This window comes from Pleurodeles waltl, chromosome 3_1, assembly GCF_031143425.1.
Source record: "Pleurodeles waltl isolate 20211129_DDA chromosome 3_1, aPleWal1.hap1.20221129, whole genome shotgun sequence".
Lineage (NCBI taxonomy): Eukaryota > Metazoa > Chordata > Amphibia > Caudata > Salamandridae > Pleurodeles > Pleurodeles waltl.
This window is the reverse complement of record NC_090440.1, coordinates 1235028369-1235052701: the sequence shown is the minus strand read 5'-3', so window position 1 is coordinate 1235052701 and position 24333 is coordinate 1235028369. Positions and strand designations below refer to the sequence as shown.

Sequence of the window (24333 nt, the reverse complement as noted above, 5' to 3'; positions counted from 1 at the left end):
CCTTGTCTGATTTAGAGAGATCCATCCCATCCCTACTCTCTATCATAGAAAGCTTTGCACCCTTGTCCGGGTATCGAGAAAACTGGGACAAGAGTGAATCGTTGCCCCTATCTCGCGTAACAACGAGAGCTGCAATCCATGGCCGCCCATTCAAATGGACCCCAACCCACCTCAAATATCTGGGGACATATATTAACCGAGGCTTAGAACACATGGTCAGGGACAACCTAGACCCTCTTATATCCCGGATGAAACAGGACTTTGCCAAGTGGACCTTTCTCGGCCTATCTATGTGGGGCAGAACACAGGCGGTTAGGATGGTCACCCTCCCCCGCTTCACATATGTTTTAGGCATGCTCCCCCTACAGATTCCGCTCTCTCTTCTCCGAAGGATTGATACTTTGATAAGGTCCTTTGTCTGGGGTTCTATACGGCCAAGACTAAAACCGGGGACGATATTAGCGCGCAGACCCTATGGAGGACTAGGTCTACCCTCAGTAGAACAATACGCTCTAGCCCTACAACTATCACAACTAGCCTACACACTACCAGGCACTCCAGACCCCCCACAATGGACAATCACGGAGAAACACATACAGGGACAACACTCCGAACTAGGCGGGATATATACCGACTACTCTCACTCGTCCAATCCTATCCTCGCGGCCACAAATACAGCGTGGCGCAGAGCCCACCGGCTACTGGGAGTGCACCCTTCTCTACATGCTCAAGCCCCTTTAGCGGGAAACAAATGTATAAAAATAGGGGGAAGTACCCTAAGGTGGCCCCAGTGGAACGACGCTGGTATCCACAACATAACTCAAATAATAGATGGCAATGATTTCCGGTCCTTTGAATCCCTACAGGAAGAGTTCGGAATCCACAAAAATCAGGAATGGAGGTACAGGCAACTCATGCACTGTATGCGCAAGGCCCTAGGACCCCCCCGTGGACAATTAAAACCTCACCCGTTGTCAATTACCTACTGAAATGGGACCGGCACAGAGGAGTTATGGCCGGTCTATACGCAGAGATTACGAACCATCTTTATTCCCAACCCCTCCTAGAACGACTGCGTCTCAGATGGCAAGATCGACTAGCGATAGCCTACACAGTAGAAGATTGGCAAGACATAATCGAAGCCCTAGACAGAGGGGTCCGCGAGGCCCGCCTGAAATTCTGTCTCTTCAAAATCCTCCAGGACTGGTACTGGACCCCCACAAAACTCTTCAGGGCAGGTCTGATACCACATGCGAGGTGTTGGCGATGCGCAGAGCTCCATTGTGATCTACTTCATATTCTGTGCCACTGTCCGACGATACAGTCCCTATGGGAAGCTGTGTTCCAGACACTTAGGGATTTCATATCAATACCAAACCCGTCACCTATAACACTCATTATCTTACACGACATGCGCCCATACCCCTCCCTATCACGCCCCCATAAACAACTACTTCACACGGCAATTGCCACAGCGAAAATCTGTATTCTTCGACACTGGAGGTCTGCTGTTGCCCCAACACCAACGGAATGGATGACAGCCATGTTCCAAACAGCTACCCATGAGCGAGTCATTTATAATCTACAGGATCAAGCGGCCCTATTTACAGAAATTTGGAGCCCCTTCCTGACAAGACCATGAGGCAGCTGGCTGATGGTCAGTGGATGGCAGTTGACACCCCACCATCTTCCTTTCTCTCCTTCCCTCGCTTCCCTCCCTGCTCTCGTACCCCTTTCCTCCACTCCAGAGACTATTCATCCCAGAGAACATCCTTTACCCCATGCCATATCGACCCGCTTAAATACGTATTAGAAACTATCTTTCCTGGCTTTGCTCGATCAGAGGCTAACTGTCCAACATTAGTAGGCAAAACCGGATTCTTTATACATTTAATCTTGAATCCACACAGATACTCTCCCTTGTCTACCCTCCCCTGGAATGGCCCTCTCCCCCCCCATAACTATATCTTTTTGGCTCATCCTACAATACACGTTGATAAATGTATCATATGGCACAATCCTATAAGATCGTCGGCAAATGACGAGGAACAACTGGAATATTCATCTAATAACCCAGAAGCACGGAGCCAAAATATTTGCTTTCCCCCCTAATATTCTACCTAACCCTCCTACTCCCCCGTTCTCCTCTCTATCACGTTTCTCTCCCTCCTGCTCCCCTCTATTACAATTTGACCCCCCAATAACCTCTACCCCCTTCCCCGCACCCTTCCTAATTCAAACCATAGTCTATGTCGACGAATCAATGTACCTATTAGACAATGTACATTCAGATATCATTTGTAAAATAATCATCTGAACCACGGATTACTGAAAAATGTCAATGCATACTGTGTATCGTCTTATGTTTTTTCTCTAATAAAATTTTTTACAAAAAAAAAATACATGTTTAATTGGAGAATAATGTTTATGGATATACAGTGATATTTACATAGTTCGAGGAGATAAATCTTGGTTGAGCACATATTCCTTATGTGCTCTGTTTATAACATATCTCCCTTCCTTAACGAGAGAAAACAAAATCCTTGTGCCATGTAGGGCTCCTTCTGATCCTTACATTACGTTTTTTATAGTTTGCTGAATTTCCAATTTCATTCTTAACTGTTAAATTATCCTTGCAATCATCCTTCATCTCTTGATGATGTACGATACGGTCCATGCTCCAGTATTTACCATCCTCTAATTTGACACATTTTTTATAAATTTCCTTAATCCTGAGTGGTTCTGAGAATTTACTGCTCTCATTTCGTATGCGATCTGGAAGTCTGACTTTCACCCTCTGTCCTATCTGCCATGATCTGTCCTTGGTACCAAATTTATCATTATACCAATTCCTGTACTTTTCTTGTTTACGCCTCACACACTCAGCGGACTCTTCTCTTTGCTCATACACTTGGTCTCCTCCTTTCAACCAGTTAGGATTGAGCTTGGTACCAGGATGTCTTCCCTTCAAGGATTGGAACGGTGATATTCCAGTAACACCATTGGGTGTGGTGTGATAAGACCATAACATCTGTCTTAACTGTTCCTCACATAATACACCTGACACTCTCACCCTTTGAATGCACTCCTTAAACATTCTATTCATTCGTTCAACCAAATTTGCCTTAGGGTTGTATCAGGCAGTCCTGAAGTGGTGAATGCCCCAAGTTTTTAGGAATTCTTTCATAGCATCTGAAGTAAATTGTACCCCATTGTCCGTTACTAATGTACTGGGAACTCCTTCTCTCATGAAGGTTTCAGTTAGGAAGTTAATAACATCTGTTGTTGCGACTTGGTTTACTATTTTAAACATCGTCCAATGTGACTGATAATCAACCAAGACACAAATGTAACGACCTCTACTACCCGGGTGATTTATTGGACCAAAACTGTCCAGCCCAAGTTTGTCCCACGGTTTAACTAGAACACTCATCGGGGGCAAGGAGGCCTTCCTTGTTACATTGATCTTGTCACTCATAGCACACACTGTACATTCTCTAACCAAGTTTTCTACTAACCCATCCATCTTGGGGAATCAGTACGTAGCTCGCAGTTTGTTTTTCGTCATACTTCTCCCCAGATGACCTTCATGCGCTAGCTCAATTAATTTGCACCACAGCTTGCCAGGAGGTATGACCCTTTCTCCTCTCATGACTAACTCATCACAAATATGAAGCTCTAATCTGACATCCCAGTATCCTTTTAGGTCCTCCTCCACATCTCTCAATTTGTTTGGCCACCCATTGATATTTTTTTCTTTTAGTAGGTTCAGTACTCTATCCTTCTTGGTCTCACTTATCCATTCCTCCTTAGTGAGACTTGCTAGTTCCACCTTTAATACAGGTTCCTGTGTTAATACTTCCTTCGTACATTCCTGCTTATCCATTCCTTCCATACCACGTTTCATGGATCTAAACAGGTAGTCAGCAATGGTATTTTTACTACCTGCAACATACAGTAAGTTAAAATTATAATTTTCAAGACCAATCATCCACTTGGTTATACGTGGAGTAGCCCGTTCTTTACCTTGAGTGGTAAATACACTGACTAAAGGTTTATGGTCGGTTCTGATTGTGAATGGTAAACCCCACAAGAAAACTTTTAAATGATTTACTGCCCAGTAGCAAGCTAGAGTTTCTCTTTCGATGGTTGAATATTTTCCCTCTGCTTCATTTAAAGCTCTAGAGGCGAAGGCTATAATCCTTTCTTGACCATTAACTCTTTGAGACAATGTCGCCCCCAAATCTTGACTACTGGCATCTGTGGTCACCCAAGTTTTTAATTTGGAATCAAAATTTCCTAAATGAGGAGACTGAACTATTGCCTCCTTGATTTTATCAAATGCCTGTTGGCATTCTATATTCCAAACAAAAGGTACATCCTTCTTCAAAAGTTTCCTCATGGGAGCTGTAACCATAGCAAAGTTCTGCACGCATTTTGCCATATATTCGGCTAGGCCCAAGAAAGACTTGAGTTCTTGTTTATTCGTAGGAGCTAGAGCTTCCTTTACTGCTTTTATTAGGTCATATTTGGGTTGGATCCCTTCCTTCGTAATTTTATGTCCAAGGTATTCCACTGACTCCACCCCAAAACAACATTTTTCTTTCTTGATTGTCATTCCAGCCTGACTCAACACTCTGAAAACTTTTCTTAGGGTATCATCATGTTCTTCCTTACTATCACCATAGATTAACATGTCATCCTGGAAGCATAGGAGGTGGTCAATTCCTTTCAAGATACTTTGCATAATGCGTTGGAACACAGCGGCCACAGGCGCTAGCCCAAATGGCATTCGGCAGTATCTGAAAGCACCAAACAGCATAATAAAGGAGGTAAGTGACCATGAAGAAGGATGCAATTCAACCTGATGGTATGCTGAGGAAAGGTCTATAACACTAAAAAACTGAGCTGGGCCCATGGTACTTAACATCTCATTAATTCTGGGTAGGCGAAACCTTTCTACCCAAATACAGGCGTTTAAATCTCTTAAGTCTACACATATACGTATGCCATTCCCTCCTGGCTTCCTGGCTACTACAATGGGGCCAGCCATAAGGAGCTCTCAATCGGTTCAATGACCCCCAAATGTTCCAATCTGCTTAACTCTTGCTTCAATGGTTCTCGCATGAGGAAGGGAATAGGTCTTACCTTATGAGAAACTGGGATTGCTTCATCCTTAACAATAATTTTGTGCTGGCAGTCAACCAACCGGCCTAATTTATCATTAAAAACTTCAGGGAACTCCCTACATAGAGCATAATCATTGCTTGAATTTTCTATTACAAGTACAGGTTCTTCTAAATTAGGGTCCAAACGTATGCCCAACTCTTTTTGATGTTTCCATCCTAGGAGATTTGACCCTCTATTAGTAAAGTAAACATTACCTGTGGTCTGTCTATTCTTGAATGTAATTTGCATGTTTAACATTCCCTTAAAGGGTATCGGATCATTATTGTATCCACCTGGGGATATATCAGCTGGTAACGATGTGTATCCCTTATTCCTGAAACTGTTTTCATAGATGCTATAATCTATAAATGTGAACGGAGAACATGAATCGGCAAACACGCTTACCCTATCACCATCCAAGATAATGTCACACGAAGGGTATGTCTCGTTTGTACACTTTGTTTCATTGCAGCCTTTCACTTGTAACACAAACTTATCATGATACTCCTGATTGTCCTCTACTTTGTGTACAACTTTCTTTCCCCCAAACTCACCTTTATCATTTTTACATACTCTTGCATAATGTCCCCTGGCTCCACATTTCCTGCATACACAACTTCTAGCAGGGCACTCCGGGTTATTTGCAAAATATCTGCTATTGCCACAACTATAGCATCTACTCTTTGTGTTGTCAGAGCTATTTTTTCTATGTAACACTTCCTGATTTTTACTTCCTTCCTCATGTTTCGTTTCTTTAAACTCTTGTTTGGGACTGATTTTAACCTCTCTTACCTCGTCCACAGTAGTGGTATTTTTTATTAATTTCATGCATTCTACTGTGTGCTCTATTCCCTTGGCAACCTCAATTGCTTCTTTTAAAGCAGGGTTCAGAATTAATAATTTCTCCTGCACTTTGCTATTATTAGTGCATCTGACCAACTGGTCTCTGATCAATGAGTCTTCGAGGCTTCCAAAATCACAGGTGGTTGCGAGGCCCTTCAAACAAGCAATTTAATTTGACACTTTCTCCTCCTTACCTTGTACCCTAGAAAAAAATGTGTGCCTTTCCAGAACAATATTAAGTCTTAGTCCAAAATGTCCCTCTAATTTCTTAACAGCTTTCTCGTATTCATCAAGTTCTTCCCCATCTTCCTCCTCTTCCTCTGGGTCTGATAGATTATAATAAACTTTCCGCCCTTGTATTCCCAGGTTATGTAACAGGATATGCTGCTTCCTTAGGGGTGAACATTTTTCCCCACCAATAGCTATTAGGTAGGATTCAAATAATTATATCCAATCCTTCCACAGTAAGTTTGGTCCCCCTACTTCATTCAGGAATGGGGGAGGTTGAGACATGCTAGCAGCAGCCATGTTATATGTTGGACTAAGTCCCTTTACCAGATTACTTAATATGAATTAATATTTGTTGCTAGCACATCAATACTCCTAATAGTGCTAAAAGGTATACTCTTTAAGAAGCTCCAATACAATACAAACACACTATCCAATACACATGTACCATTACTTAAAGATTTCTAGCAGTCACTTACTTAACTATATTCCTATGTAGTTTTACCCAGTTACGTTAACCCCAAAGGTACACTTATAATGAAGGCACAGTTCTTTCTGTAGTCCGTTACACAATGTTCCTTACTGAAACAGAATGTCTCTATCCCGATGACTGTCTTTAATACTTGGTATAAATGTGCCATCTAGCCTTTCCGGTCCTGGTTTTCCTTTTTCCGTCATTTCCCCTACTGTGCAGCTGCTAGGTTGCAGTTAGTGCCATAGAAATATGCCTCCTACCACCTTTAAGTATTAGTGCCTCCGCCCCCTCAGCGCCGCCTTAGGATGTCCACTCTCCGCCCTCTTGACTAGACCGCACGCCGATCTGACACTTCACGTCAGGCTCAATGGTTCGGCTGTCTTCACCTCAACGAGCAACTCCTACCGTCTCTGCCACTTTTGCCTGTGCTCCGCTGTGATCGGTTACTGTCCTCGCATTCTACCAGGGCCAGGAGCATACCACTGCTAACTATTTACAGAATTTTACTATACACTAAGGGTAATTCTTACTAAATATGATAAGAGTACATAATAATACATGTATAATTGGAGAATAATGTTTATGGATATACAGTGATATTTACATAGTTCGAGGAGATAAATCTTGGTTGAGCACATATTCCTTATGTGCTCTGCTTATAACAAATAGTTAAAGAAAACACTTAAAAAAATGTAATATAAGTATTAATGAGTGATCATTTTGTATTTCCGTTTCATTATCAAATATACTGTTATGCTAATTCTCCTCTGTGATGCTTTGTAGGTAACTATGGGAAAACTGGTGAACAAGAAGACCTTAGGAATGTAGTCAGAAATGACTCCGCTGTCATTGGAGGTAAGTGGTTCTTTTCTGTCAAATGTCTGATAAAGTAGGAAGTTAACTAGATGTTGGTCAATAATTCATTCCATTCTACTTTAAACGAATCGAACATTTCCGATTCCATGGATAACATTTGAGGCAAACAAAATCGGCCCTATGCTCCCTTTCACCACTGAAAGTACTACTACAAAAGTGAGACTTTTGGTCAAAGTTTAGACTTTTGGTCTAAACTTAGACCAAAATTCTAACTCTACTACGAGTAAAGTTAAGTCTAAGCTTAGGCCCAAATTTAAGAAAAGTGGCGTTGCATTATATGCAGCACCACTTTTCTTGCGCTCATCAGCACCCCCCCAATGCCACGATGTGTGCACCATATTAAACATACATCGCACCATCGCGCAGGTTAGTGACAATAGTGTCAACATTTTTGGAGCTATTGTAGTACATTGCAAGATAACATTTTGGCGCTAATCATGCAAGGTACATGGGGGCCCATTATTATAAATAACGGTGAGTCCCCTTTTAACGCCTGCTGTGTGCAAGCATGAAAAATAGCCACTAAAAATGGTGCAGTGGAATCTCATAGATTCCACTGCACAATTTTTGTGGTCACCCTAACAGATGAACACCCCCCTTTGTACACATTAATGTATCTCAAGGGGTTACAAGGTGGTGCAATGCATGCACTGCGCCACTTTGTAAATCTGGCACTACGAATTTGACCTCTTTGGGCCACATTAGTGTCAAAAATGACACTAATGTGGCTCAAGGAGGCGCTAGGCCCTCTTAAATTTGGGCCTCAGACTTTTGGACTAAGTTTTCCTTTGTGAATCAGGCCCATGGTTTTGATAGCATTTTTCAGTAAAAGATAACTAAAAGGGATTTAAACCATGTTTTACATTTGAAGGAGGCTTATATTATAGTTTGAAAAAAAAGTTTAGTTTTCGTTTAGTCCTGCACGTTTTAACTGCACTTCGGATATTTGTACAAATCCTTTGCAGTTGATTTATCTATGCATATGATACGGTCGTGACAAACCACAGCAATTCTCACGTTTAGCGCAGAACACTTGCAGTTTTGACAACAGGCTTCGTAACATCCCAGGTAAAAAAAAATAAAAATCTGAGGCCTGATTTGCAAAGTTTTGTTTATGAGTAGCTGTGTTTGCAAAGAGATGTTCTAAAAGTTGATGTTGCCATACAGCCCTTGACGCCTGTTGTTTGAGAACCTGTACAGTCATAGATCCCAGAGGTCGAACTGCAGGCCTTTGGCATATCCACATACATTTAAAGTCATACTTGACTGCCACATTTAAGTACCAGGTGCAGTGCTTAATTTGTAAATAAAAAAAGTGCTGGTGCCCAAAGCCCTCCTCTTAAACACGCGGCTGCTGCATTTAAATGTGCGAGCACGGAATACTGAGGCAGAGTAATTCTGAAGACATCTCGGGCCTCTTCAATCCATTGAACGCCAATCCCTGCCCCTTCAGCTCACTCTTGCAGCTTTCTGCTTTCTCACTTTGTGACTCTTTTTCGTGTTGCTCTTCCTCCGCCTTTCCCACATGTGTCTTTTGCTTGCAGCACATGCTTGAGGCAGAAGAACTAGCGCCAGCCCTAAAAAATTAGTGCTGGTGCTCAGCACCGGAAACAATAAGCACAAAATAGGCACTGACCAGCTGTATTTCCTTTCGCCCTCAGGTTTAATCGCAGTCATCACTTTCCTCATCTTCTGCTTTGTGGCTATCATGGCCAAGTGTCTGTATCTGCACAAAGAGACACGTCGAAAAAGCGAGGCAACGGAAAAAGACTACCCCGAACATTTGGAGCATCCATTCAGAAACCAAACAAACTTGCGCCATGCAGTGAGTGAGTGCAAAAAGGAAAAGGAATACTTCATCTGACTGCCTCTCTGCACCTTTTGGAAGATTTTTCTCTTGTAATTAAAGGAACAAACAGTCTAGCTGTAGGGGCTGTCGTTTCACAGTGCATCTCCTGTCACATATCTGACCAACAGTCTATCACAGCTGCACCTAAAGTGTGCACTTACAGGATGACATAAAACATTTTTGCGATCGAGTAACAGTCGAAAAAAGCACAGCTGCAATTAGTGAAAAGAAACCGTCACCTGAAATCTTTTATTTTAAAAAAATCCTAAAATGTAATATTTGTTTTTTAGTAGGCAAAAACGTCTACCAGGCTTGTTTTATATATTCCTTTGATTCGTTTTCACGTTGCAGATTAAGACTTCTGTAGCATTTATACGGAAAATTACAGAGGAAAATGTCAGATTAATGAGTGTGGTGGTAAATACTTTTTAAAAGATTTATATTAGGCAGTTTTGGAATTTGAGAGTATGTATTGCAAGGTCCTTGTCACGAAACACTCCTAAGAGATATCTTCAGTATTGTCACACAGAAAAATCTGAAGCAGAATTGTGTGTGTGCACTCCTGATATACACGTTGTATATGTGTATGCGTGTAAAAACTGATGATAAAATACATACATGTACTTTTTTTACGTATATGTAAATATTACGTGAAATATGTCTATTGCTTGATACAACTATTTTGAAATATGTAGTGTGCACGCATAGTGCCAGATTTACAAGGCCCTAGCACACTGGAGCGTCCGTTTATGTGACTCTCTGGTAGCTCTGCAATGTGGCACATTTACAAGCCAGCGCTAACCCACTTTTTGTGGCTTAATGGCATCTTGTCAATATGGGCCCTTCCGATGCAGTTTTCGGCATCACAGGGGCTTGCAAAGGGTGTTGCTGTGTGGGTTCCACTGCAAACTCCACTGCTTTTGATGCTGCCTCGGGTTTGCAAGAAGGTGCAAATCTGTGGCAGCGCCAAAAACGAAAGCCACCCCATGGGTGGCGTTAGCATGGCACAACGAGGAAGAATACTTTTATTCCTCCTTGTTTTTGCTTTTTCCATGTGTGCTACATTCGGCAGCACACATAGAAAGAGCAAAAGGCCATGAATAAATGTTTATGTGCAGGAGGGTGTCCCTTCCTGCTCATAAACAATCATTAAAAAATTACGATTTGCTACTTCTATGTATGCTGCATTCTGCACACATAGAAGTGCCAAATCACCATTGCAGATTGTTTATGTGCAGGAAGGGACACCTTCCCACACATAAACAATCTCCTCAATGTGGACACTCTTGAACCATGGTGCAAGGGTGCCTACATTGGCAGCTAACTTTAGCACCGAGCGGGGGGAACACAGGCGTGGGCCGTATTTTAGTAAATACAGCACATCCCTGCATTTCAAAAGTGTTGCAGTGCTGCAAATTTTAGTGCAGTACCCCGCTGCCCCACTTTTTAGTAATTTCGGCCCATTGTGTTTAACCACTGTGCATAATACTAACCTTGCTTCTAAATGGATGGCACATTTTAGTTAGCAGCACACGTACCTACGTCATTCTGTGTTTCTCACATCATCCCCTTCAAATAAACACAGTCTCGTTTAATGTCCTGAGATGGACTGAATTACAGGATGAAAACGGTCGACAGTTTCTGAGATCATAGATTGGTTCTGCACTTATTCAGTTTAGAAAAGTTGCCTATTACTCAGTGAAGTTGTAATTAATAACTTACATACAAATTGCACTAAATCGTTTGAAGATTTCAACTCCACATGTGAATTTTATGGGGCTTCCCACTATAATTGTGCAGCCACAATTTAATTTGGGGCTTGAATATTTATGGCCCACATGCCTTTTTTAACAAAAATGGAATGTTGAGCATAATTTTTGAAGAAATACTAAGAAAATTAACTCATCTTCTGCTTTTCTGCAATCTAAGAGAATGAGAAGTCTTGTCAAAACAGGCAATCTGAGTGAAAATGACCGAATCCTGTTACTTCAGAACTCAGTAGTAATGTTCCACCAAGAGCGTTAGGGGACTTTATTTTAACAATGCAACCTAGATATACAGTTCTTTTACATGGAGATTCGAAGAAGACCAGTGCTAGAGTATAGAGTGCCCACCCGTGAACAACGCAATTTGTAAAAATGTTGCAAATATTTAGCCATTTATCCCAAAAAATTGTCATATTTTACTGCAGGAATTGCTTGTTCTTTTTAAAAAAAGGCTGAAATAAGGAATATGAGCTTAGTAGAACTGAGGTGCATGGGGGGCCTGGGAGAGAGTTTATCTCGATGAACAAAAGAAGAAGAGTGGCCTTATAAGGAAAACAATGGCATACAATGCATGGACATTGATTCACCAAAATGGTAGGATAGAGAAGTGACTTTACACACCTTTTATCCTCTGTTGAAACACAGGTTGGTCCCTTAGTCGACTCCTAGTATGGGAACAACCTCCTATTTGCTCCTGAGGGGCTAAAGTAAGCGTGAAGAGTGGAAACTCTTCCTGCCATTACCTTCATACTCCTATGAGGGAAGAATGAGCATTGTCACAGGTGCCACAGGGAAAGCCTGGGCCCATTGCCTTTATCCCTAGCTAGCCTAAATTCCATTTATGAATTAGTGCCCCATTTACTATAAAGATATATTAAATGGAATGTAAAATAATGGCATGGAGAAGCAGAGGAAAGCTCTGATTATCCATGGTTCAGACTGACATGGAAAAATGTGTGGTCATTGAAACAAAATTTGGCTGAGCAAGGGACTAGTAGATTATGCCTCTAAGTGCTGAGCAAAGTAGCTAAATATTGACTGAGCTGGTCTCTTCAAGCCCCATTAAAGTACTATGAAACCATGCTTACCTATAAAGCCTACCAGTATTGCATATAATATTTACATTCAGATTATAAAACACTGAAAGAAATTAGTAATTTTTTTAATAGCACACTTTATTAGTATAGGTTTTGCTAAACTGCTTTATTGTCTCCTGGTTTGAGTGACCAGAAGACATCATTTGAGACAACGTTAGGATGTTGCCTCTTGAGAATGTTCTTTTGTGATAAAACAGCTTACATTCTGTTTAAATTTTGAAACAAGGTTGTTCCGGTAACAGTGCTGTTGTGATGTACCACCGTGATTGCATGATTGTGTTAGACAAGTAGATGCCCTCTTATCCTCTAACATATGACAGCTCATTATCCCCCAAAAAGCACTAAAATGTGGTATACTGATATATAATCTACTTCTGTGCCATAAGCTATCCATTTCTTTAATTAATGTGAGCCTGAGTACCAGAGAAACAAAAATACTTTGGTCAGATCATTCCCATAAAATACATTAAATGTTGATTTTGCCTCCTGGATCCTGACCTAGGCTGTAACCACTAGGCTGTTTCTCATGTGTTGCTTGGATGTTGAAGTTTTAACTTGAGGAAGGATTTTTTTTTTCATCATTTGCCTGTACCAAAGAAGAGCTAGTAAATACAGTCAAAGATGTCTACCTGATAGATAGACGACTGCTTGTACTTTCACTAACTAAACATGTCAAGGCTAATAATCAATTTCTTTCAGCTGGTAAAATTGGTAGCAGTGTTTCTCTTTATTTACGTTTGCAAATTTAAGTCATATTTAAATTAGGCTCTTTTGGTACATCAGGTATCTGATGAGCCTGTATGCATTCAGGGGGTTTTGGTGGAGATTCGGTCATGCTGAAGGTGGGAACTCATATACTTGATTGACATGAAGTCTTTGAGAAAGCACACTGCCATAACTTAAGATCAATTTAAATTACCCTTTTATAAATAAAAATGGATACATTTTTGTACAATCCACTTCTGTGGTATGGTTATTTTCATTGCTTTATACAAACTGACTCATAAATATGTGTAAGAAAATCAAATGATTTAATGTGGACGCATTATACACTAAGTGATGTTACCTTGACAGCATTTTGGATATACTGATTAGTTTTAATGATGAGAAAAATCACATATTTAGTTTTCTGTAACTGAATGAAATGTAAGAAGGGTCATGACAAAGGTATACTGAACTTGAAGGCATATCTTGGGTTTAAATGATTCTCGTGATACCTGCAGTAGACTGGTTAGTTGGGAAAACATCTCTTGTAACATTTTGGTCAAGGACCTTTAGAAGTCATTTTCTAATCGGTTGAGACCTGTGTAGCTAAAACGTGTAACATTCTGTGCTGACTTTATTTAGGGCATATCACATGCTGGAGCAGAGATCTCAGTTTTTGTATCGGTTTACGAGGTAAGGCCTACCAACTCACTGGGAAGAAACCTCTGCTGATTCACTCTGGACAAATGGATATTTGATGTTAGATGAGATTAACCAAGAGCTGTTCAACGATTCATTTATCATCACAAGTGCAATAGTATCTTCAGAGAGTTGGTGTGAGTTTAAAAGCTTTATTAATCAAAAATTGTAATACCTCATCTTTATTGAGTCAGCATTTAAATTCTTCAATATCAATCATTAGGTTAGTCTTCGATCAAAATAAGCGATCAATAATTCATATTTAATTAATAGAGCATATTTCATAAAGAAAAAAATCCCTACTCTAAGAAAGAGGATGGCTAAAAAAAAACATGCCAGTTAGAAATCATAAAGAGCTCCAGTTAAAGAGAGACAAATAAGCATAAAGCTTTGCAATAATATCAGCTCAAATTCAATAAGTAATCAAAGCAAAACTTCCCATAAAGAGAGGTTCAAGACATTCAGTAACGTCTCAGCATGAGCAAGATAGATGCATGCAGGGGAAAGTGGTATATGAATGAGGTATGATACTATAGTACAAACATTATTACAGACCATACAATGTATGGTTTTGCAACATGTTGGCACTTTGTTCTTCATTCAGCCAATCAGCTTTCAATGCCCTCCTGGGAACAAGATCAATCCTTCTTCTTCTCACCATGAAAACAATAATCCACAAAGAGTAACATTGAATACATTTTTTATCACACAAAAAATGTAGGTTTTCATTATTCTAAGGTGTCTTTTGTGTAAGTAGAAACATTTGTAGACAAAGGAACGTCTTCTGAAAAACTGAAAGAAATTATGAAAAATATGTTAAAAAAAGTTGTATTATTTACACTTATGGTGCCTAGTGTCAAGAGCTCCCATGTGGAGCAGTATCACTGTCAACACAATTAATGCCTGGCCCAGTTTAGTCACAGATCCCTCGTTCAAGGCCATCCTCTCTTCACTCTCACAGTGATGATAATAATAACAAAAGCGTTATTTTTATAGCATGCTCTGCCGACCAGTTCCCAAACTCTGTAACTGAGGTTCTTTTACCCCACAGAATGGTACTCATGGGCTCAGATATATTATAGTTCAGCATGGGCATTCACAGAACTCAAAAGGCATTCATGACAGAATTCAGTGGAAATGGCAGTGATGATTAGTATTTGTGTGCAAAGTATATTTGTGTGTGAAGTCATGACAAGTGTAAAACAGTATTGCATCAACTGTTACAAAACACCTGATTATGTGTGAAAAAAAATGTCTGGGCAGACACACGGCAAACAGCAGTAGGATTTTATCCTAATCCACAACTGCAACATTCACACAAAGTAGCAGACCCTAGTGCTGTACGAAAATCTAATGCCAAATAGAAACATGTGCATGAGTCAGATGGGTGGCGTTGTGTTATTTTTCCAAACATAGTAAATGTAGGTTTTGTCATCATAGGCAGCCATATGAGTGACAGTTGTTCTCAAGAAATACTTTTGACTGCATAAGTTACCAAAGTTGGTGCTGGGTTTTAACTTGTTCTCACAGGTACAGTGCAAAACTTCGCTTAGCAATGCATGACTGAGGTTACAAAACTGAATATGGACACCAATAATATTGAGGTAAAAGAAGAACATTGAAGAAATAATATTGAGGCACATCATATAGAGAAGTACAGAGTTACAATTCCTAACTCCACACCTATGTACTGTGATGATATATGTACCAGACAGGTACATAAATGTGGAGTTAGATATAGAAACTCAAGACTTGCTTACATGTTGATATTTCTTTCTGATATTTTTCCATTGATATTCTGTTCCACCAATATTGTGGGTTCGATATTCAGGGTACACACCTGACTGATATTATTTTTGTCACTGTTAATATCATCATAAATATGGCACTGCTCTATTTTTTCCTGTTAGATTTTCATGCATCATTGCCTTGTAAGATTTTTTTTTAGAAAATCTTCCCAATTATATCAATCCCTTATCTCAATAGTTTCCAAACTGTGTGGTTTTGGTATCACCTAGATACATTTAGCATCAGCTCCACTTCCCATAAGCTGCTCAGCTTGTCAGAAAATGCTGATTCAGTCTAAGTATGACTCCCTAATACATTTGTTTGCATTTAAAAGCACCTCTTTTCTTTAATAGCCTACATGTTAATTCTGCACATTATTGCATTAATTTTCTTGACCTTAAAAACACCTCTGCACACATAATTTGTGTAACACAGGTTTATGCAAATTTCACAAAAAAAGAAAATGTCACATAGCCCTGATTAGTTTGCGAGAATGGGGAAAATTCATTATAATTGTTAAGTATAATTTCAGAGACCTATGTGGGAAATTAAAACTATAGAATATGCTTGCTGAGAAGGAGAAGGCACAGTAAAATCATATATTTTGTTCGTTCACTCTCAGCATTGGTAATAGTTTGGTAGTCGAGATACATTTAGACATTGAGCTGAGTATATGAATTAAGAAGTTCAGGAGAAGTATTAAGAAACACTGAGGATAAAACACCTTAATCACACAAAGATTTGTATAAAATCTGCTTTTTACAGAAGGTCAGATTTTCTTTCTATTAGGTACATGGTTATTGTTTTGTTGGCATCGGTTAGAAAAATCCTTTTCCATAGGAAGGTGTGAAGAATTGATAATGTTTTATACTTAATATTTTAGCCTAATATTGTATATCATATGCGTCAAATTAGAACATTTCAACAAATGGAATAAATTGTACCTGTTGTGCCAAAAGATGTTCTTGGCTCACAGAAACTTGATTGGAGTGATTTTTTACTCCTTCAAATGAATTAACACATTATGAAAATTACCCCAGGACATTGCAATTGTATGCATGAGTAAATCTGCTCACTCTGATGATTTGTGGATGCTTCAGGGAGGGGACTCCAGCTAAGGGGCACACCAATAAACATGCAAGGACCTTTCATACATAGTCTCCTACTGCAAATACACTCGGACATTTGTTCATCCCTATGAAGTGCAAGAGCATATCCACTTTCAGGGTGGCAATAAAAAGGATCACCCCCACCCCCAAGTCTTAGAGGTGTAGAGGAAGAACTTCATGCTAAGGAAAAAGTTGCTAACTCGTGGTGAGGCAAAAAAGCATGTAAATAGTACAAATCCATGCATACCAGGAAGCATGGCCATGGATCGTAAGGACCCCAGATCAAAATCCTGGCTTTGGTGCTAGGCTCAACACTGTTTCATTCTGGGCAAATCACTTAATCTCCCTGTGCCTAAATGTATGTCAAATGCATTTGTGTAATCCCCAAGTGATGTACAGGACCTATGATCATCTCTCAACTCCTCATGCAATGTTTGTGCTGTAGAAATACCAATATTTAAACACATGCACAATTTTACACTTTCTACATTTCCATAAAGTAAATGTTTACTCAGAGTGCTCCTGAGAATCTACAACAATACACAGCTTTCCAGGATCGCTCCTACAATTCTTTCACAATTCATGGGTAGTTTGTAATTTCTGCAAATGGTGTTTGTGAGGCTAAGGGATTTAATTTCTGGGTTTCTTGTCTAAAGCATTTTGAAACAGCAACTCAACTAGGCTTCCAGAGTAAATTCCATCATCTTCTTGTGGCTCCTGGAAGACCCTGGTTCTAGACAGTTTCTAATGTATCATTCCTTTTCACCATTCCAGTTTGAATTGTACATTCAAAGCTATTGCCTCTTTTTCTCCTTCATTAAATTATATTTTTCTTAAAATATTATCATGGCACTTGTTTTCCTTAGAATTCTTTAAGTCTTCAATCAGTCACAGGCCAATTAATGACTTTAAACAACACAGACGTCTGAACAAAAGGATGTTTCCTATATTTCTAATTAGGTTACTAAAGAAAAGTGTACATTCCAAATGTTAAATGCCACCAATGCGGTAGCTTTCAAGGTGTAACATATTGAATGAAATATACTAGTGCCTCTGTTCATCCAATATATGAAGAAAGGAATAGGATTTTAAAAGAGGAAATATGTAAAATATTGGAATGAGGACAGAATGAAATATGTTACTTGGTACCACCAACCTTTAAAAGAATTTAACTTACAAAATTGCACAAAGAAACAATTCAATGACATATGGAGCTAAAAATGGAACAGCTTTCAATAGTGATTTTGGTTGCGGAATAAAAAAGGGAAAATGTGCTGTTACAACGTACTGATATTGTCCCTCTAACATTTCATACCCATTCTCATCAGTATATTCATAAGCTGATTAACAGAATACACAATGGTCATTGATTTTTTCTTTTGTTCTTGGAGGTCATAAAGCATCTACTGCAATTCTCATGTTAGTTTATATGAACTAGAGGGCAGGTTTATCAAAATATCACACAGCCCAGTGCTGTGTTGAGTGACAGGAAGAGGGCACATTCCTGTGCTCTCCTTGCACGGTTGTACTATGCACTGATTAGTTCCAATATTGGCAACCTTGCATCAGGATGCAAAGGTGCCTGCATTGCAGGCAGGAATTTTTAGTGCAGTATAGGACACCTTCCTGCACAAAAACAATCCTCAGAGGCCTTCCCCTCTTTCTATGTGTGCTGCAGAATGCAGCACACAAAGGAAGTGGAACTAAATGAGAAGAAAAAAAATATTTCTCCTTGTTACGCCTCCCCTGGCAAGGCATAATATTTTGACACATTCCCAGGTCTACTAATCATGCTACATCTGGGAATGCACTAAAGTGAATTGGTGGATGTGTGGGAACACCCACGCATCTACCTTTGGAATGACTCCCTGGGGCAGAAAAATGCAAGGCAGCAACATAAACTGCCTTACATTACTCCAGGTTTACTAAGCCATGCTGGGTCATGAAAGGTGGTCTTCTGTGCTTTGGTAAGCCTCATTCTAGGTTTTGCATCACTCTGTGTCCCCTTGCGTGGTGCACAAGTTACACAAAACCCTTGCAAAATATGCCTCTAAATAATTCTAACACACACACTATTTACCACTGTGACCAGAAACGAAAACTATGTGTGTAATTAAATACACATAAGTTTTACTTCATGTGCTCGTATGTAAAACAATTAAGAAGACATTTAGGTTTCTATTTTCCAGTCATATAAATGCAGGAAATGTTCACACCAGCATAATTTAGGTTTACACATTACCAAATGTAATCAATTGTGTTTTGTTGGATTAAGCTAGAGGCCGTGCTACTGCCATCCTTCAAATGTCCATTCAGCTCTATGCATGAGAGTGGTTCCAGTAGGCTGGATTGTACTAAAAGTGACACAAAGTTGCAAAGGCTTTTACAAAGATAGCAGTGGAGCTAATTACCTGCACCTCCTGGAAAACCCACCTCCCAAAAATTCTGGGCCTCACTCACAAGGTTCACACAATTGTGTAAATGTACTATTTTTTCGGTATTCACAAACTCCGAGTTTAATTTTAGTAATAGTAATTTTACGACTACAGAGAGCGCGTAGTGAGGGTGGAGAACTCTGCTCATAAAAAGATAGGACAGGCCTCGCGGAGAGTGGCAGTGCAGTAGTCTGCAAGAACCATTGTTACCAGTTCTTTAATGTACACATAGGGAGGTGCTTTAGTTCCACCTACACAAGGATACTTCTCTCATCTCATGCACTTGGCTGTTTGATGTACCATTTCACCTTCTAGGAAGAGCTTCCTTTGAAATGCACGAAAGAGTGTTCTACATCTGAAAGTCATACACATTAATCATCACACTGTTTAGCATATCGGATTTTTTAATCTCCTACATGCATCCTGTAAAGAAAGCAAACCTATTAGCTACGTTTTTCCTAGCATTCGAAAGACCAGTAAAGCTAGCATAAGCACGATAAACAGCATTCGTGCATGCAGCACATGCAAACATTTGTGAATGTCTGTGTTTACATGTGTAAGGATATCAAATCGAGGACTGATGTTTTTGCATATGCTCATTTCTTAGTGGAATGAGATTTTTCTAATTTCTCCTACATTAGCTAGTCATAATTTTTTAATAAATCATTTTATTGAGGTTTATCAAGTAAAAACAGAAATAGAGCACAGCATTACAGTCTGCATTTCCTCGTTTATACGTATGCAGAACAAGGGAATGCAGAGGTTAGTAGTGCGGGCCCTTGATATTAGGGAAATGTCCTAACAATATGGGGTAGAAATGCTAAAGATGGGCCTTAGTGACAATCTGTGATGAGAATGAAGAAGACCTATATAATGATGGTTTTAGGGGTGCTTGAAATAACAAGTTATCCAGCTAGAGATCTGGTAGACAGATTGGGTACTGGGACAGGAAGAGGTAGGAGTGGGCCTTGGTGTAGTTACTGCTGATGGCTCTTAGGACATGGCATGAGGCTTCTGGGATTGTCGCTCAGCATGGGCACTTTATCGAAGATAGATATCTGGGGTGGTGAGTGGGAAGGTGAGGTGTGGGTGCCTTGGCCCAGTCAGTATCATGTGTGGCATCAAGTAAGGCTCAGCTTTAGCCCAGTGAGAGAATGCATCTAGCCAAGCCTCAGGGGACCTAGGTAGTGGGAGCTTCCATCTCATGTTAAAGTGTAATTGGTCAGGATAAGGGTGAAATGTAAAAAGTGTGCTGTCATTTTATATTTAAAAGATCTCCTAAAAATGCCCAAGGTCTCCATTTCCTAGTAATCAGTACCCAATATGCCCCTGACCCCCCTCTAACCTTGTCAGTACATTTCACCAGTAGGTCCAGCGTTGGGTGCATTCACACAGTATGTGCTTCAAGGACACCTTTGAAGTGCATCTGCCACACAATTCAGAAGTTCCAGGGGAAATCTGGGTGAGCTTCTGTGTGGGAGAGATAGGCCCCTTGTACAATATAGAACTGGATTAATTTTAATTTGTCATTCTGCTAAACCCTTCTCGGATATGCCAGTACCCGCTCCCCTTCCCTGTCATGCAGTGGCCTATCAAACTCTGCCTTCCATTTATCCCTTAAGGGATGCAGGAAGGTTAGTGTTTTATCTACAAGGGCACCTGTGAGCCAGTTGATCAGTTTGCAGCTTCTTTCTATTGTATGTAGGATTTGCATGAGTGGGTGTGTGGTCTGCTCTGTGTTGCCCAGACATCCTTCATAGCCCTTTTCGAGTAGGCGTACAGGATGAATTGGTCCTCATGGAAACCATATTGCTTCGTCAAATACAGGAACTGCCCATTCTGAAACAAGTCACTCATTGCGGAAAGGACAGCCTGGCTCCCCAGTGTAGACTCAATGAGTCAGGGGGATCGGGATGTGAGACTACTCGTGCATAAGGCGATAAGTGCTTAGTGGGTCTTATTGCCTTTGGTGAGGCAGGCGAGGGCCACCCACAGAAGGAGGGAGGTCTAACTTGGGTTGAGTCCTTGGTGTTAGAAGCCTCTGGAGATCTACTTGGGAGAGTGGAAGATTGGTTGTGCCTGTGCAAGCCAGCAAGTAGGAAGGCCACTGTAACTGAACCACCTGGTAGTAGTAATCAAAGTTTCAAGCACCAAGGCCTCCCTGCTGAGGGGAAAGCTGTAGTTCAGGGAGAGGCACTCATTTGTGAAAGCTGTGTCAAATCAAGACTACCAGTACCTTGTTGAGCTCTGGAAAGAACTTATTTGGGAGGACCATGGGAAGGTTCACAAAGTAGTACAATAGGCAGGGGAGCATCACCATTTTAAAATGGCTATGTGGCCGATTACCAATGGCAGAAAAGGCCTCCAGAAGGTCATTTGCCATCTGAGTAAGGATACGGCCTCTGTTTGGTTACCATTGATTAGGCCTGGGATAGTTTGATATATGCAAATGCAAAGGAAGTGGAAGGAGATTGATTCTCAGTGAACTAGTCCTCTCCTAGGTCCAGACTGTGCTCCAGCTGTTAATGGGAAGATACATGAATTAGTCTAGCTTAAAGGCAGTCAAAAGACAAGGCTAAACTCAGCCAGAAGATTGGTGATAAGGGGGTGTTCAGACATCATGTTCCTGAGGTAGAACAGCACATTGTATAGTATTGCCTATAGTGATATCATGTGAAGGCCATCAAAAAGGAGTTTGCCTTACTCCATGCCCCGAGGTGGGCTTACGATGCTGTTGGCACCATTGTAAGCACAAACAAGACTTGCAAATGGGCAACCCAGTCTTGTACCCCTTCTGACCTGAATGGAGTTAGAAATTATTCCTCCATAACAGACTCAAACTGTTGGGTCTGTATGTGTGACAAATTAGCTTGATATTGTAGTCTCATAAAACTAATTTAGACAGAATGCTGAACAGGTACCACCAGCTGATGGTTTTGAGGGCTTTTTGTGATGGAACCTTCCGGAATCTGCAGGAATCCACAAAATTCCTACCAACCAGCATTGTCTCATCTATACCGATAAAAAGTTTGCCCCACTTGTCAGCATAAAAATTGTGTTTTTTCAAACTGCCATTTTGGACCCGCTTTGGTTCCCCCTCAATTTCAACATGTTTTTGGCTCTTCCATGTCACAGGCACTTGGCCCACCTACACAAGTGAGGTATCATTTTAACCGGGAAACTGAGGGGAACGTTGGGTGGTAGGAGGTTTGTCCCGGTGTAGTGATCCACACAGAAATGTGGTAAAAATGTGATTTTTCAGCTAAATTTGAGGTTTGCTGAGGATTCTGGGTAATAAAACGTTGGGGGATCCATACAAGTCCCACCTCCCTGGGTTACCTCGGGTGTCTAGTTTTCAGAAATATTTGGGTTTGGTAGGTCCCACTATATGGTTGCTGAGCCCAGGACCAAAAACGCAGGTCCCCCGCAAAAAAACAGGTAGTTTAGTATTTGATAATTTTGATGTGTCTACATAGTGTTTTGGGGCATTTCCTTTCGGAGGCACTAGGCCTAACCACAGAAGTGAGGTACCATTTTTATCGGGAGACTTGGGGGAACACTGGGTGAAAGAAATTTGTGGCTCCTCCCAGATTCCAGAACTTTCCGTCACCGAAATCTGAGAAAAAAGTGTTTTTTGGCCAAATTTTGATGTTTGCAAAGGATTCTGGGTAACAGAACCTCGTGAGAGCCCCACAAGCCACCCCATCTTGGATTCCCCTCGGTGTGTTATTTTCGGAAATGTGCAGGTTTGGTAGGTTTCCCTAGGTTCCGGCTGAGCTAGAGGCCAAAATCCACAGCTAGGCACTTTGCAAAAAATAGGTCTGTTTTCTTTGGGAAAATGTGATTTGTCCACGTTGTGTTTTGGGGCATTTCCTGTCACGGGCGCTAGGCCTAACCACACAGGTGAGGTACCATTTTTATCCAGAGACTTGGGGAAACGCTTGGTGGAAGGAAATTTGTGGCTCTTCTCAGATTCCAGAACTTTCTGTCACCAACATCTGAGGAAAAAGTGTTTTTTTGGCCAAATGTTGAGGTTTGCAAATGATTCTGGGTTAGATAACCTGGTGAGAGCCCCACAAGTCACCCCATCATGGATTCCCCTAGGTGTTTAGTTTTCAAAAATGTGCAGGTGTGGTTGGTTTCCCTAGGTTCCGGCTGAGCTAGAGGCCAAAATCCACAGCTAGGCACTTTGTAAAAAACAGCTCTGTTTTCTTTAGGAAAATGTGATGTGTCCACGTTGTGTTTTCGGGCATTTGCTGTCACAGGTGCTAAGCCTACCCACACAAGTGAGGTACCATTTTTATCGGGAGACTTGGGGGAATGCTGGGTGGAAGGAAATTTGTGGCTCCTCTCAGATTCCAGAACTTTTTGTCACCGAAATGTGAGGAAAAAGTATTTGTTTGGTCAAATTTTGAGGTTTGCAAAGATTCTCGGTAACATAACCTGGTGAGAGCCCCACAAGTCACTCCATCTTGGATTCCCCTAGGTGTATAGTTTTCAAAAATGTGCAGGTGTGGTAGGTTTCCCTAGGTTCCAGCTGAGCTAGAGGCCAAAATCCACAGCTAGGCACTTTGTAAAAAACAGCTCTGTTTTCCTTGGGAAATTGTGATGTGTCCACATTGTGTTCTGGGGCATTTCCTGTCACAGGCGCTAGGCCTACCCACAGAAGTGTGGTACCATTTTTATCGGGAGACTTGGGGGAATGCTTGGGTGGAAGGAAATTTGTGGCTCCTCTCAGATTCCAGAACTTTTTGTCACGAAATGTGAGGAAAAATTATTTTTTTGGTCAAATTTTGAGGTTTGCAAAGATTCTCGGTAACATAACCTGGTGAGAGCCCCACAAGTCACTCCATCTTGGATTCCCCCAGGTGTCTAGTTTTAAAAAATGCACAGGTTTTGTAGGTTTCCTTAGGTGCCGGCTGAGCTAGAGGCCAAAATCTATAGCTAGGCACTTTGCAAAAAACACATCGGATTTCAATGTAAAAATGTGATGTGTCCATGTTGCGTTTCCTGTCGCGAGCATTAGGCCTGCCCACACAAGTGAGATACATTTTTTATCAGGAGACTTGGGGGAACTGAGAATAGCAAAACAAGTGTTATTGCCATTTGTCTTTCTCTACATTTCTTCTTTCCAAATGTAAGACTGTGTGTAGAAAAGAAGTCTTTTTGAGAAATGCTCTGTAATTCACATGCTGGTATGGGCACCCCTGAATTCAGAGATGTTCAAATAACCGCTGCCTCTCAACACCTTATCTTGTGCCCATTTTGGAAATACAAAGGTTTTCTTGATATCT

General features: G+C 40.8%; 1 protein-coding gene across 1 annotated transcript in view; it reads left to right on the top strand.

Annotated features, from left to right (window-relative positions):
- Positions 1-13262, top strand: part of LOC138285079 (contactin-associated protein-like 5) — a 2160239-nt gene extending 2146977 nt beyond the window's left edge. Inside the window, exons 23-24 of the mRNA XM_069224597.1 lie at positions 7499-7570; positions 9253-13262. Of these exons, the coding sequence (XP_069080698.1) occupies positions 7499-7570; positions 9253-9455 (275 nt within the window). The 3' untranslated portion in view covers positions 9456-13262. The remainder of the gene's footprint in view (positions 1-7498; positions 7571-9252) is intronic.
- The last annotated feature ends 11071 nt before the right edge of the window (positions 13263-24333 follow it).